The 14,042-nt window shown below is 40.8% G+C and overlaps 1 protein-coding gene across 1 annotated transcript; it reads left to right on the forward strand.

Annotated features, from left to right (window-relative positions):
* The first annotated feature begins 5,413 nt into the window (after window positions 1–5,413).
* Window positions 5,414–11,264, forward strand: LOC141312749 (uncharacterized). Its single transcript, XM_073832624.1, has 3 exons — window positions 5,414–5,544; window positions 5,626–5,879; window positions 7,448–11,264. Exons 1-3 carry the CDS (start codon window positions 5,414–5,416, stop codon window positions 8,467–8,469), a joined length of 1,407 nt encoding a protein of 468 aa, XP_073688725.1. The 3' UTR covers window positions 8,470–11,264.
* The last annotated feature ends 2,778 nt before the right edge of the window (window positions 11,265–14,042 follow it).

Below are 14,042 nucleotides of genomic sequence, written 5' to 3' on the forward strand. Positions count from 1 at the left end.
ACGAGCGTGTCGGATAAAACATGTATAACGTTACGAAACGAAAAAGACCTCATTATGAATCCGAAATACGTCGTGACAAAGTCCGAAATAAAACAAGGATTTGTATAGGAGATGCCTTTGAAAGACGGAGACGGCTGAAAACGGAGAAGAATTTGAAGACAGACGCCATCGTTGGTAGTTTTCTCCTGGACAGGTTAGATTCATCTATGTTTGGCTAACTTTGCTTCCGTACACAGTGGATTTCCCGCGGTCGGCCGTGCTAAATGCGTTCATAAAAAGCTTTATATCGCACCACTAGCAGGGTATGAAAACAACCTATGTTCCGACTGAAATGTGGTATTACAGTAGCCTACATCTTTACGAAATATTTGGCTAATTGCCATCTGTAAATTTCTGCGATACATAATTACTTCACAAAACATCTCTTGTGAAGCATAAGCATAATTAACAGAAGAAAAACAAATTACTGTGTAGGACTCATCACTTGCCGTTGGAACCTCTTAGCAGCCTACTCCTGCAGCTTAGCTGGCAACCTCGAGTCAGGGGGAGAGCGGGAGGGGATACATCGTTCTACAGTATTTTGAAAGGGATTGCAGTACCAGTTTTGGCCACAATCCTACATACGGTTCCTTTAAAATGTTATCTGATCGAATGAAAAAAAATATACACGACAAGCTTAAATATTTGGTCAATAAAATAAAATTATTTACTTTCTCAAATATTAATATATTAATATATATTAATATATATCTCAAAAATAGTTTTATCATTATATATATATATATAATTTAAAAAAAACTATTTTTGAGTTTGACTATGAACACATCGCAACCATGCGCGTTACGACCCTAATCGCAACACACAGCTGTACAGTATAGTTCAAAATAATGTTCGCAAATAGATGAAACATTCAGAAAAACACTCCACAAACAGTTCTCATAGAACACAAGACATATAAACAAGCCAAAATGCTCATTTTGTGGCCCGCACTCCCCTATATGCTTTATGATCCCACCAATAATTATTGGGTTGAAGCTGTTTCTGCAGTTTCATTATCAATTTCAAATTTACCTGTAATCAGTTTCATAGAAAAAAGCTGATTACTAAATGCTTTGGAGCAGCTGCATGCACGCTCTACAAACGCTTCCAGTGTGAATACTCTTGCGAGTCTGCAGCTGCAGTAACGCTGTAGTTACGCTGACGTGAAGCTCACGCTCTGCTCACGCTTGCGGTGTGAAACCGGCGTAAGATTGTAATGTATAAGTTGTACACCTTTATATCTTGTTTATATATAAAGTTTTTTTTTAAGGTAATACGGAGGAAAGTGAGGAATAATTTAATTCTTTAAGGCTTAGGTGATGAGTTGGCTTAAGTTGGGCTCAGGTTGTTGTTCTGTGGTGTTTCCCATACATTGATTTATTTGTGCCGACTCACCACAATATCAAAACTGACCGCCACAAATAGATTTTCCAAAAGGCTTTGACTGTTGAACAAACATGAGCACTATGTTTCAAAATCAATGTTTTATATCACTGTATCTCTGAAGGAAACGTTTAGAAGGGTCGGTATGCGAGCTCATAATGGAAGCGACGCGTTCGTTTTTTTTTCCAGGTGCACCGCATCGAGATAAAAACATCGCAACTTTTCCGAATTCCGAGACAGAGCTTAAAGAGTTCCTCTCTTTTTCTTTTAAAAGATAAGAGCTACACTGAAGTTGGCTCTTTGATAAATGCAAATTAATACTTCAGTTCAATCTTTATGTGCAAAAAAGGCACAAAGTCCTGTAGAGATAGTAATACCTATTCTCTTGTTATTGCCAAATAAATGAAAAGCATGTCATCAATGTCTTCTCTCTTGCTGTATCAAAATCTCTACTAGCTTTCCTCAGAGATGGTCCCAATAATGTGCTTAAAGTCAAGTCAAGTCAAATTCAGTTAATGCGTGATTACATGATATAACTTTTTTAATACTGTATCCTAAATTGTGGATTTTTTAAGCTGTATATCATATGCTGAAGTACATTTCTGGAGTGTTAAAGATTAAAAGAAAAAAATAACAACAAGAACTGTACAGAACCGAAAACCTTGACCCTAAAACAGAACCGTGGGTTTTGTGAACTGTGCCACCCCTATTATACATTGATATGCATTTTAATGAGCTGCATAACAGAACAGCTTTACTGACAAAATGCACATTGCCCTAACTTTAATGTGTTTCTTTTTCAAATCATTCCTTTGTTACCTTCGCCGTGTGTTTTGGGTCATTGTCATGCTGGAATACCCATCCATAATCCATTTTAAATTTTTCTCACCCAATATTTAATGGTACATGTCCCTATCCATCATCCCTTTGAAGCGGTGTAGTTGTCCATTCCCCTTAGCAGAAAAACACTCCCAAAGCATGTTTCCACCTCCATGTTTAACTACAAGGGTGTTCAGGTTATCACGCATACTTTTGGATTGAATATCCCGGATGGTTTCTGTCATTATGTTGTTTTCTTTTATGACTGGATCCACCTTTTTGCTGAGTGCTTTGCCAGTTGTCCAATAAGGCAGTTACTGGATTGTTCTAGTTTTTCAGTTTGGTTGTATGCAAATTCCAGTCTTGACCAAAGTTCTTAAATTTTATCATGTTGTGTAATCAGTAACGTCTAGGTTACGGAACTCACTTGAGAGACCAATCATCTCTGAGCCAAAAGGCCAATGAACATTGGCGAGCGGTATTTGCAGGCCAAGCCATTCCACCGTACATACGGTATATAAGAAGACGGCACGCACCACTCATTCAGGTTTTCGCTGAGGAGCCGGATCGAGTCGGCGTCAGCGTGACACCAGGGACGTGGCAGGGGGGTAATCTAGACATCTAGTTGTTCCCCTTCAGTCGAATCACTTTGACGTTACATATGGGTACAGGCCATGGAATCCTCATCCTCCCTGATCTTGCACAGGGTCTGTGCAAGGAGGCTCACTGGGAAAAAAAGGCGTACTTGTGTCCCGGAGGCCAGCTGTGTGCCAGTGTGTCCCTGTCGAGGGGAGCCTCGTTGAGGGAGTGAAGCAATTGGCAGTGGGTGGATTTGCAGGAGGCAAACAGATTTATCTGGGTCTTGCCGTAATGGCTCCAAATCGTCTGGGCTGTCTCGGGGTGGAGTCGCCACTCTCCAGGGTGGGTGGACTGCCGTGAGACCTTATCGGCTGCACGGTTGAGTTCTTCTAGATCTATGTGAATGGCACGTAGCAGTTTCAGCCACGTCTGACTCCATAGGAGCAGATCGCCGGCAAGTTGTGACTTGCGACGGAAGCGGTGAGCGCTGGTCGCAGTGCTGCCAATGCAAACAAGCACGTGTTTCTGGCGCAACGTCGTGTAGCAACGAAGGGCTAGAAGCACAGGCAACAACTCGAGGCAATCTATATGCCACTGTAACCAAGGTCCTATCCAGGAGCCCGATGCTGCTTTCCCATTGTACACGGCACTCCAACCTGTGGTGGACCACGGGTTGAATAGGCGGCAACACTGCGGTAAAACGCCAGTCCAGAGTGTGCCACGATGCCATGCCCGTCTCGGGACTCGATCGTGCTGAAGCGGTTTCATGTGAAGCAAGCCCTGCGGCGTTATTGCGGCTGTAGCTGTCACGTGCCCCAGGAGCCTCTTTTTTAGAGGGACTGCTGTCTTGTGTCTGGATAGTTCCAGATGCTACAGCACTGACTGCGTACACCTGTTGGTGTGGCGGGCTGTCATGTTGACCGAGCCCAGCTCCATATCGAGAAAAGAGATCCTCTTCATAGTTTGCTCTTCCCTCGGTAGACCTGAAGGTCCAGATAGCTGAGGTGCCGAAGCACCAGGTCCCTCTGTTCACACAACAGATCTCGTGAGTGAGCTACTGTGAGAAGCCAGTTGTTGAGATGGTTGAAGATTCGAACGCCCGTCTGCCAGAATGGGGACAGGGCAGGCTCCACAGGTTTTAGTGTTGATCAATGTATGCCTCTGTAAATTAATTTTTCCAGTGTACAGGTAGTTTGTTCTTATAGTTGTCAGTAGGTAATAATAATCCACAGTATTGCTACAGTTTGTAGAGTTAATACAGATAGTACAGTGAGTTCAGCTCTCTCTGTGACTACATGCTGCCATGATGAATCTTGCCCTCTCAGTGTGATCTTGCGTTATTCAGAGACCGAAATATTTCACCATTCACCTCACTCTCAATCACCATTATATGTCTATTTCAGATGCAACTGCCCTGGTTTTTTTGTCACAAATGGCAATCACAAGTAAAATTTCTGTCACTTTTTCCGGACTGTGATATGAAGAGTGTACAAAATTACACATCTTTGGAAACAATGTAAAACGTGAATAGCACATATACTGCAAATAGCGCAATACTGACATAAAAACAGATTTCTGTAGGTTTAATATGGATTACATGACTAAACATGCGTCACAATACCTACTTTTTTACAGTGCACTGAACAGCTGTCACAAAGCGTGTAGGAATGCGCAAAGCAACGTAGGAGTAAATGCAAAGTCTTTAAAGGTGCCATAGAATGGAAAACTGTGTTTAGCTTGGTATAGTTGAATAATAATAGTTCAGTGTATGGACATGACATACCATGAGTCTCAAACACCACCATTTCCTTCTCTTTATATAATTCTGCTGTTTGCAAAAGACCTCAGAAAAATTGGTCAATTCCAACAAAACACCGACTATTACGCAATAGTCCCGATCGCTAATAGGTACGCCCCCAATGTTTGCATCGCCCAATCATAAGTAACGTCGGTAAAATAAGGTTTTACTTACAAACGGAGAGATGAGTGCACTGATGGCAAATGATTAACAGATCCTAAGCATCACTGAAGCATCAAAACCTGCGTGGTAAGTCTACTTTGCTGCATTAAAACTTTACACAGAGCACATGTGATCACAGTTATGAGATTAAAATGTCGCACATTCAAAACGGCAGATTCAACAAACTGCATAAAAGCAGCTAGAGTTGAATAAATAAAGCAGCAGTAATTAAATATATATTTCCTCCATGTGTTTCACAGCTGTGTGAGAGCGAGCAACTCAAAACAGCCAATCAGAGCAGAGCTTCTTCATTATTATGCAGGAACCTTCCAAATAAGGCAATAACAGAGCATTTCGTTCTAGGGAAAATTCTAGGGTTGTAAATGGACTTGTAAAAACATTTCTGTAGTTTTTTTTGCCCTTTCCGATGCCATATTCCTTCTATGTAGATATCAGAGAACAATTTAAAATATTGTTTCAATGCATCCTGTGGCACCTTTAATAAAACCCTCAGGCAGGGTAACAGAAAGACAGGATGACTGGAACATACACGCACACAGTAGGTAACGTTGAAGCCGTACAGAGAAACTCAGAAATCAAACAAACTTACAAAGGGGTGCTAGTTACAAGGTGATGGGAATGATTGAGAACAAGCTAAACTTTAAGCCGGTACGACAGAGGACCAAGGTGGCTCAAGAGGGAGGGAGGAGCCCAACTGAGCCGGTGGGACGGAGCGATGAAATCCATGCACGCGGGAAATCCATGTAGGCTGACAGTTAAGGGAACACAGGAAGTTCAATGTCTATATCCTCAGTGAAATAAATCAAACCTTGTTCCATCACTAGCTGTCCCAGGTCCAGTTTTAGCTCACCCTCAGTGGCGGTGCAGTGGGCGGTGCTGTCCTCACGTCCTACTGAAACATTTGTTGTCCCGGGCAAAGTGGCCGGCTCACGTACCTGGTCAAACAAGCTTGGCTCTGGCTCCGTGGCGATCTTCCACGCTGTCGTTCCTGTAGGCGATGGCTCTGATGCAATGGGCTCGGGCTTGTGTCCCACGTGTGTGGGGGTGGTGACTGGGCTCTGGGTTCGGAGTGGCACTAGTGAGTTTGTCCAGGAAACAGTCGTTGAATGAGAATCTGTTTCTCACCAGTGTACACTCTACACATTCGCTCAGGGGCCGTCCTCGTACGACGGCGGTCTGTACACCATTTTTAAGTTTGCCTCATAGAATGCACAGAGTGCGTCATTGGGTAGCTGGTGGTGTTAGCCAGCATCTGGAACAGTCTTGTGTAGCCCCCGAGCGATCTCTTCCATGTTTCAGCATGAGGAGGAATTCTGGACAAAGGAGGGAATCCATGTAGGGGGAAAAAGACAGAGGAAAAGTGAGAAACAAAAAAGAGGGAAAACACGGCAATAACTGTTTTGGTCCGGCTATCTGCTATAATGTGTGTAGGAATGTGCAATATGAATGTGCAAAGTCTTTAATAAAATCCTCAGGCTGGGTAACAGACAGACAGGATGATTGGGACATACACGGAAACTGTAGGTATCGTTGAAGCCGGACAGAGAAACTCAGAAATCAAACAAACTTACAAAGGGGTGCTAATTAGAATGACAGGTGATGGGAAATGATGCAGGAAGAACCAAATATGGGCAATGGGAAAAACCAAAACATAAAGTCCAAAGGTGTGACAACAACGCTAAAAAGGGCAACTTTTTCAATTATCCACTGTTTCAGAAAGCTCAGTTTTCCTTAACATAAATGCTATCTGGATGGATGGAAGGCCAAAACAGAGGCCTTCAAATGGAAACGTATTAGTGTGGACCATGCCTAAAAGTTAGACACATATCAAGGAGCACATATCAAGGCTTAATGTCGAGCTCTGGGGCTGTTTCAAAAAAGATGGTCAGAAAACATTAAAGTCCAAAACGAGACCTGAAATAATTTAACAAATCAATTAGGGTTAAAGTTATACCATAAATGACCATTTAAGTTAATAGAATCTCACTAATTTGACCCAGGTTCAGTGAGTCAAGAGAATTTGATATGCACGCTTATTCTTAAAGCAGTTCTTAATGTCAATTATGGATCACATTGATTCTGTTGTGTGTGTGCACTTTGATGGATTAAATGCAGAGCACAATTCACCATACTTGGCAGTTGGCACGTTACTTGACTTTCAATTGGTGCAAAAATATTGCTTGTTTTCTTTTAAAGGAAGTTTAATTTTAGTATTTTTTATATCATGTTTCCAGAGGTGTAATTATAATATTACTAATGTTTTTGACTGAAATTTTTAAAATTGAGTGATTTAATTTTATTTAAATAAGATTTTTTTGAGAGATTAATGGCCGTTTTTCACCATTTCTCATCCTCTGACAGTCACTTGTGGTGTTTTCCATTCAAAAGCTCAAGTGTAAAAGCCAGCTTTTATGATTGGCTAACATAATTGCCCCCTTAATATAACCTCAGAAGGAATTATTGTGATGAATATTTCATCTGGTGGTTGAGTGGCCAACTTAATCTCTGTAGGGTACCAGCCTTCCTTAGATCAGGTTTGGACACCCTGGTATAGGATCTAGCATACATGCATTACATATCTACATGTTAATTGCTTTGTTGCATTAAACTGGGGCTAACTTTTATCTCTTTGTTTTTCCACCTTAGACCTTACAGCGCTGAAAGAGGAGAGGGAAGTACTGAATGAACCTGAAGAGAAAGATCAGTTTGAGAATCTTCATGATTTCGTACCTGCAGAAAAATCTTTTTGTTCCTTAGAGTCTAAAAAGACTTCTACACAAAGAAGAGCTCAAAAGACAGGAACTATGAGTATTTTCACTTGCTGTCAGTGTGAAAAGAGTTTCAAACTACAAGAATACCTTAAGAGGCACATGAGAATTCACACTGAAGAGAAGCCTTACTCATGCAAACAGTGTGGAAAGAGTTTCAAACAACAAAGACACCTCAAAAGGCACATGGTAATTCACACTGAAGAGAAGCCTTACACATGCAAACAGTGTGGAAAGAGTTTCAAACTACAAGCAAACCTTAAAAGGCACATAAGAGTTCACACTGGAGAGAAGCCTTACACATGCCAACAGTGTGGAAAGAGTTTTACTCGTAAAGGATGCCTTAACAATCACATGATAATTCACGCTGAAGAGAAGCCTTACACATGCAAACAGTGTGGAAATAGTTTCAAACTACAAGGAAACCTTAAAAGGCACGTGAGAGTTCACACTGGAGAGAAGCCTTACACATGCCAACAGTGTGGAAAGAGTTTCAGTCGTAAAGGATGCCTTAACATTCACATGAGGATTCACACTGGAGAGAAGCCTTACACATGCAAACAGTGTGGAAAGAGTTTCAGTCAACGAGGAAGCCTTGAAAGTCACATAAAAAAGTGCAATAAAGAAAAGCTTTACAGATCCCCTCAGTCTGGTAAGAGTTTCAATGAATTTGGAAACCATAAAGTTCTCCAGAAAATTCACGTTACAGGGAGCCTTTTTATCTGCCAACAGTGTGGAAAGAGTTTCACTAATAAAAGATTACTTAACATTCACATGAGAGTTCACACTGGAGAGAAGCCTTACACATGCAAACAATGTGGAAAAAGTTTCAGTCAAAAAGGAACCCTTGACAGGCACATGAAGATTCACAAAAGAGAGAAGCCTAACAGATCCCCTTAGCATGGACAGTGTTTCAAACAAATTGTCTAGAACATACAGTTCCGGCCCTTGATTCTGATTGGTTGAGCCACAATCAAAGCTGTTGTAAATTACTCCACAAACATACACCTCTTTGTTTCTCTGCAACCACATTGTTGCAACCACAATTACAGTTGAGGTCAAAAGTTTACACCCCCCTTTCAGAATCTGCAGAATGTTCCCTTGTCAAAACAATCCTTAAGGATTCCAATAAGAATCCTATACAGGGCTCTTACATTGATAGAAATTATAATTCACATTTAAAAGCAATGTCTTTTGTCCATGGTACACTTAACAGTGCCAACTAGCTACAGCGGGGAAAATAAGTATTTGACATATCAGCATTTTTATCAGTAAGGGTATTTCTAAGTGGGCTATTAACACAACATTTCCACCAGATGTAGCCATCAAGCCAAATATTGAATTCATACAAAGAAATCAGAATATTTAAGTAAACAAGTTGAGTCATAATAAATAAAGTCAAATGACACAGGGAATAAGTATTGAAAACACTTTATTTAATACTTTGTAGAAAAGCCTTTGTTGGTGATTACAGCTTCTAGACGCCTCTTGTATGGAGAGACCAGTCGTCTGCATTGCTCAGGAGTGATTCTGGCCCATTCTTCCACACAAACGCTCTTTAAATCTTGAAGGTTCCTTGGGCCTCTTTTTTTTAACTTTGATCTTCAGTTCTCTCCATAGATTTTCTATGGGATTTAGGTCAGGTGATTGACTGGGCCATTCAAGCAACTTGGTTTTCTTTCTTTGAAACCACTTAATTGTTTCCTTTGCCTTGTGTTTGGGATCATTGTCTTGCTGAAATATCCATCCTCTTTTCGTTTTCAGCTTTCTAGTAAATGGCAGCAGATTTTTATCCAGAATGTCCTGGTGCATTTCTCCATTCATCCTGCCTTTAATAATATGAAGTCTGCCAGTACCCCTTGCTGAAATACAGCCCCAAACTATGATGCTTCCATCCCCAAACTTAACTGTTGGTATGGTGTTCTTGGGGTGGTGGGCAGTGCCATGTCTTCTCCAAACATAGTGTGTAGAATGACTGCCAAAAAGTTACATTTTGCTTTCATCTGACCATACTATAGTCTCCCAATAATCCACAAACTCCTTGGACAGGGATCTTATATGGAGCACCTGATCGTGGCCGGTTTATGGTGAACTGATGCTCTTTCCATTTCTGGATAATGGCCCCCACAGTGCTCACAGGAACATTCAGCATTCTGGAAATGCACCTATTACCATTCCCATCAAAATGCTTGTCAACGATAAGATTACAAAGATCTTGAGAGAGTTCTTTGCTTTTACCCATCATGAAGTCTTTCCTGTGTGCCTTCTGAGTAATCAGACGCCCTTTATAGGCCATCAATTAGGACTAAAGCAACAGAAATCAATTAGTACTGATAGGGGGCAGGGTTTCTCTCTCAATACTAACAGATTTCAGATGTCATTTTGCACCTTGTTATCTTCATTTGTTCAATACTTATTCCCTGTGTCATTTCACTTTATTTATTATGACTCAAATTGTATAGTTAAATGTTCTGATTTCTTTGTATGAATTCAATATTTGGCTTGATGGCTACAGCTGGTGGAAATGTTGTCAATAGCCCACTTAGAAATACCCTTACTGATAAAAATGCTGATGTGTCAATTACTTATTTTCCCGCTGTATATTGTGTTGGACTGAGCTTAATGCATAAATGTGCATGGAATAGTATGGAATATGGACATAGTGTTTGCTCTGTCTACAATGTAAGAGCTTCACATTTGTATGTCATTAATTGAAGAGTGATCTCACTGGAAGATATAATTTGTGCACATCAGTTACATGCTCACTTCTACCACCAACATTGGCAGCTTTGTGGAAGGCTGTAATAATCATATTTTGGAACCATTCCTAGAGGATTGTATTAGGAATTGTCTTATAGAATTGTCTTAGAGGACAAGCCATAAATATGCTGTATGATCATTTCCACAGGAGGAATTCTACTTATTCATTGCATCTATTACTAACCAATTGTTTTTGCAGTTTACTTTGTAGCGTAGTCATATAAGGGGAAGTTTATTTATAGGATTGCTTGCTTTTTTAAAAAATTGCTTTTATTTAAAGGATTGCTTGTTTGACCCAGACCTTTAATATCGTGAGATTCTGATAGCGCTCCGTCGTCACGTGACGTTGCATCATCTAGGCAGGAATTGTTTCGCGTTTATTTATATGGAACCGGCGTTCAGGAGAGGCATCGCTCAAAAAGTTTGGAAACAGTACCTGCTGATTGATCCTGTTGATTACTTCTTTTGTTGGTTGTTTTTTTTTTCTCCCCCTTGGACTGAGTCTTCTTGTGGAGTATACTTTTTTTGTTTTAGGATACTTACCTTCAAGGACATTTAAACAGCCAGCGCATTTTGGATTTGCGCTCTCTGAAGATAAAAGACTACTGGTGAGACCGATCTGAACTCTTGTATATACTGTACAGTTGGGACGCTGAGAGACTATACACACACGCACACACACACACACACACCATTGTATTGATGAGTCAGATGAGTCCTCTCCAATTTGACTTTGCTGCAATATGGAACTTTTGCACTTTTATTGACATTTTATCTTATTATTTTAATACTGTAAGGTTGCTTTGACACAACTTGTATTGTAAAAAGCGCTGTATAAATAAACTTGTCTTGTCTTGTCTTGTCTTATTGCACTGCTTCAACGTGCTCTGACACTTTGTAATTATTACTTGTATAATACACTTGGTTTGGAAACAGTGGCTGTCTGTGAGTTTATGTTCATAAATCTATTCATAAAAAAATCTCCCATTCCAAATAGTGTGATTTCCATGCTCTGTGGGGAATTGTAACAACTTAAACTCACCTAGTGAGTTTAGTGCAAAAAATTCAAAGAAACTAATAAGACAAATCAACAAATGTTCTGTTTTAATTTCAATTGTCTTTTAATTTAGTCTTTCTTTCAAGTTCACTCTTACAGATAATAAACTGAGCGAAAGGTTAGGTGTATCTGGCGTGTTGTCCGGGAGAGGGCTCTGAGCTCTGCATTTAACCTGAACCCCCCCCTCTCCCCCCTGGGCTAAAGGTGAGGAGATGGGGTGGTGGAAGGGTGCTGAAAAACTTGAGAGGAAGAAGGAAGGGCTGCTTTGATTATTTATAGGTATTCTTTCTCATGCTGATTTGATAGGGAGTGTGATTACTGATGATGAATTTTCCATGTTAATTATTTGTGCAAGCTCCTCCCAAATGTTGTTAATGAAACATCACTTCATGAGTTCACTCTTACAAATAATAAACTGAGCTAAAGTATGGGCATATCTGGTGTGCTGTCTGGGAGAGGGCTCAGAGTTCGGTATTAATTCCTGAGCCCGGGGCACTTCCCTTGCCCGGGGGGAGGGGTCTGAGCTCGGCATTTGACTCGAACCCTATAAACGCTCCCTCAAAAGCCTAATAGTCGCAAGACAGCAGCCAGATGGCCCCTCAAAAATTGCCTAGCTTGAGCTGAAGGGATGCTGGACGTTGGTTGTAATAGTGGCCATGTACAAAAATAAAGGAGGAGCACCTGTGGGCACTGCTGTGATAGAATATAGAAGAAGGCTCCTGCGGGAGCAGAACTGTTGTGGCAGTTGGGATTTATGAATGAGGCTCCTGCGGAAGCGGGCACTGATGTGGTAGTCTGAGGGGAAAAAGGCTAGAGGCTCTTGCGGGAGCAGGTACTGCTGCGGCAGTAGGGACCTGTAAAAGGCACCCGCGGAAGCGAAAATCTATTGCGGCAGTGGGGAAAGGAGAGGGTTATGGGCATGAACTGAGGGGGGATGCGGGGTGAGGTAGTTGAAATGGGGTCAAGGGGGACTGATGTGGGGGTTCTAGGGATGGATTGTGCTAAATAGTTTAAATTATTAGGGTTTGGTGGGCTTCCTTGATGTGGGAATGGTCTGATCGGATGCAGCTCTTAAAACCAGAGACCGAGTGTTTGGTTTGATGTTGATGCTGCTGTTGTTCCTGTACCTATTCGAAATGAATGGCTGGAGAAATTATTGGCTGGGGTGCCGGATAGGAGCAGAACAGACTTATGATGCTTTTGAAACCAGAATCGTGAAGTTGGGTGGTTAAGGTCGTCTGTACAAAGGGGATCAGATGGCTTTTTGGATTGGGATTTCCTGTGCTGAAGGAAGGCAAGGAGGGTTTGAAATGGTTGAATGTGCGATTGTAGGCTAAAAATACAAATGAAGTGGCCTTTCTTTCATTGGTCTGATTTTCTTTGCTTTATGAGGTAGGAGATGGCTTCATTGTCTAGCACTATTAGATCAGAATTGGTTGAGTGGATGTTTGGGTCAAAGTTAGATTTGATAGCTATTTCAGAGCATCTAAGGAAACCAAAGAAGGGCAGGATAAACATGGCTTCTAGGGTACGGGTGGTGTAGATGGACTGGGAGCCTTTACGAAGGGTGGAGAAGCATTTGGTTTAATTTTTAGGTTTATAGGTTGGCGGGTTTCTGGGCGAGTAGGATGGCTTTTTTTTGGATGTCTTTGAGTAGGGATGTCTGGGAATTGGTTAAATCGGGTGAAAGTGAGCCGTACAGAAGTTAATGGAAAAAAATTGGATCCCACTTTGGTACCCTTTGATTGAACTGATTTGGAGGTTTTTGATGATGTTGAGGTAAAATCAAAGCGTACTTGAGTGCACACAAAAAAAAAATAAATACAAGGAAGTACATTTATTTGTGCTAAATAAAATTGTAAAACTGATACACTATAAGAACACTACTTAAAAGTATACTTTGTTTTGGATTTGGATAACAATACTGCTATTTACCTGTTTCATCTGCTTATTTTAAGGTGATGCCAGATGCTTTGAGATAAGTATGCTTGCAATTGCAAAGTTTGCTTTGTTAGGATGAGTAAGAAACAATTGTGTAAAGACATGCTGTTGAGTTATTACTATGTAATCAACCACAAAGGTTAACAAGAGGGTACACAGGGGTGAAGAGAGCATGTTGCTACCCCAAGCAGAGTTGGAGCAGGTGAAAACCTTGAAGAGGAAACAGAGGAGTGCCAGATGCAGACAGCAATGTAAAAGACAAAGGAAAGACCACTGTCTCATTAAGAATGAGTTGCAGAGACAGCATTAAGCGTAGAGGAGACCGGATACCCTCACAAGGGACGCTTAACAGCATCTCCAATATTGCTGATGAAAAGTTTGATTATATAATGAATAGCTAAGCGATTATATAATGAATAGCTAAGTTGATTTTATTTTTGCATTTAACTGCTTTGTATTGTAACCAAATAATAATAGTTTTATTGTTACTAGTGCCTCACGTTAGATTTTACTTATAACTATAATATAAACCTCAAGCAAGAACAACCACAAGGAGGGTCTTCTACATCATTCCTGAAGGACTGCAACCTGCGGGCAGGTGAGTACCTTTTGGTTTAGGCTAGATTTGACTATCCTTTCCCTTCCTGAATAATCATATCATATTTACAACTTTTACTTTAGTACTACTTTAGTGCAATTGTGAAAGTATACTAAA

Source organism: Garra rufa, unplaced genomic scaffold (assembly GCF_049309525.1).
Source record: "Garra rufa unplaced genomic scaffold, GarRuf1.0 hap1_unplaced_005, whole genome shotgun sequence".
Taxonomy (NCBI): Eukaryota; Metazoa; Chordata; class Actinopteri; order Cypriniformes; family Cyprinidae; genus Garra; species Garra rufa.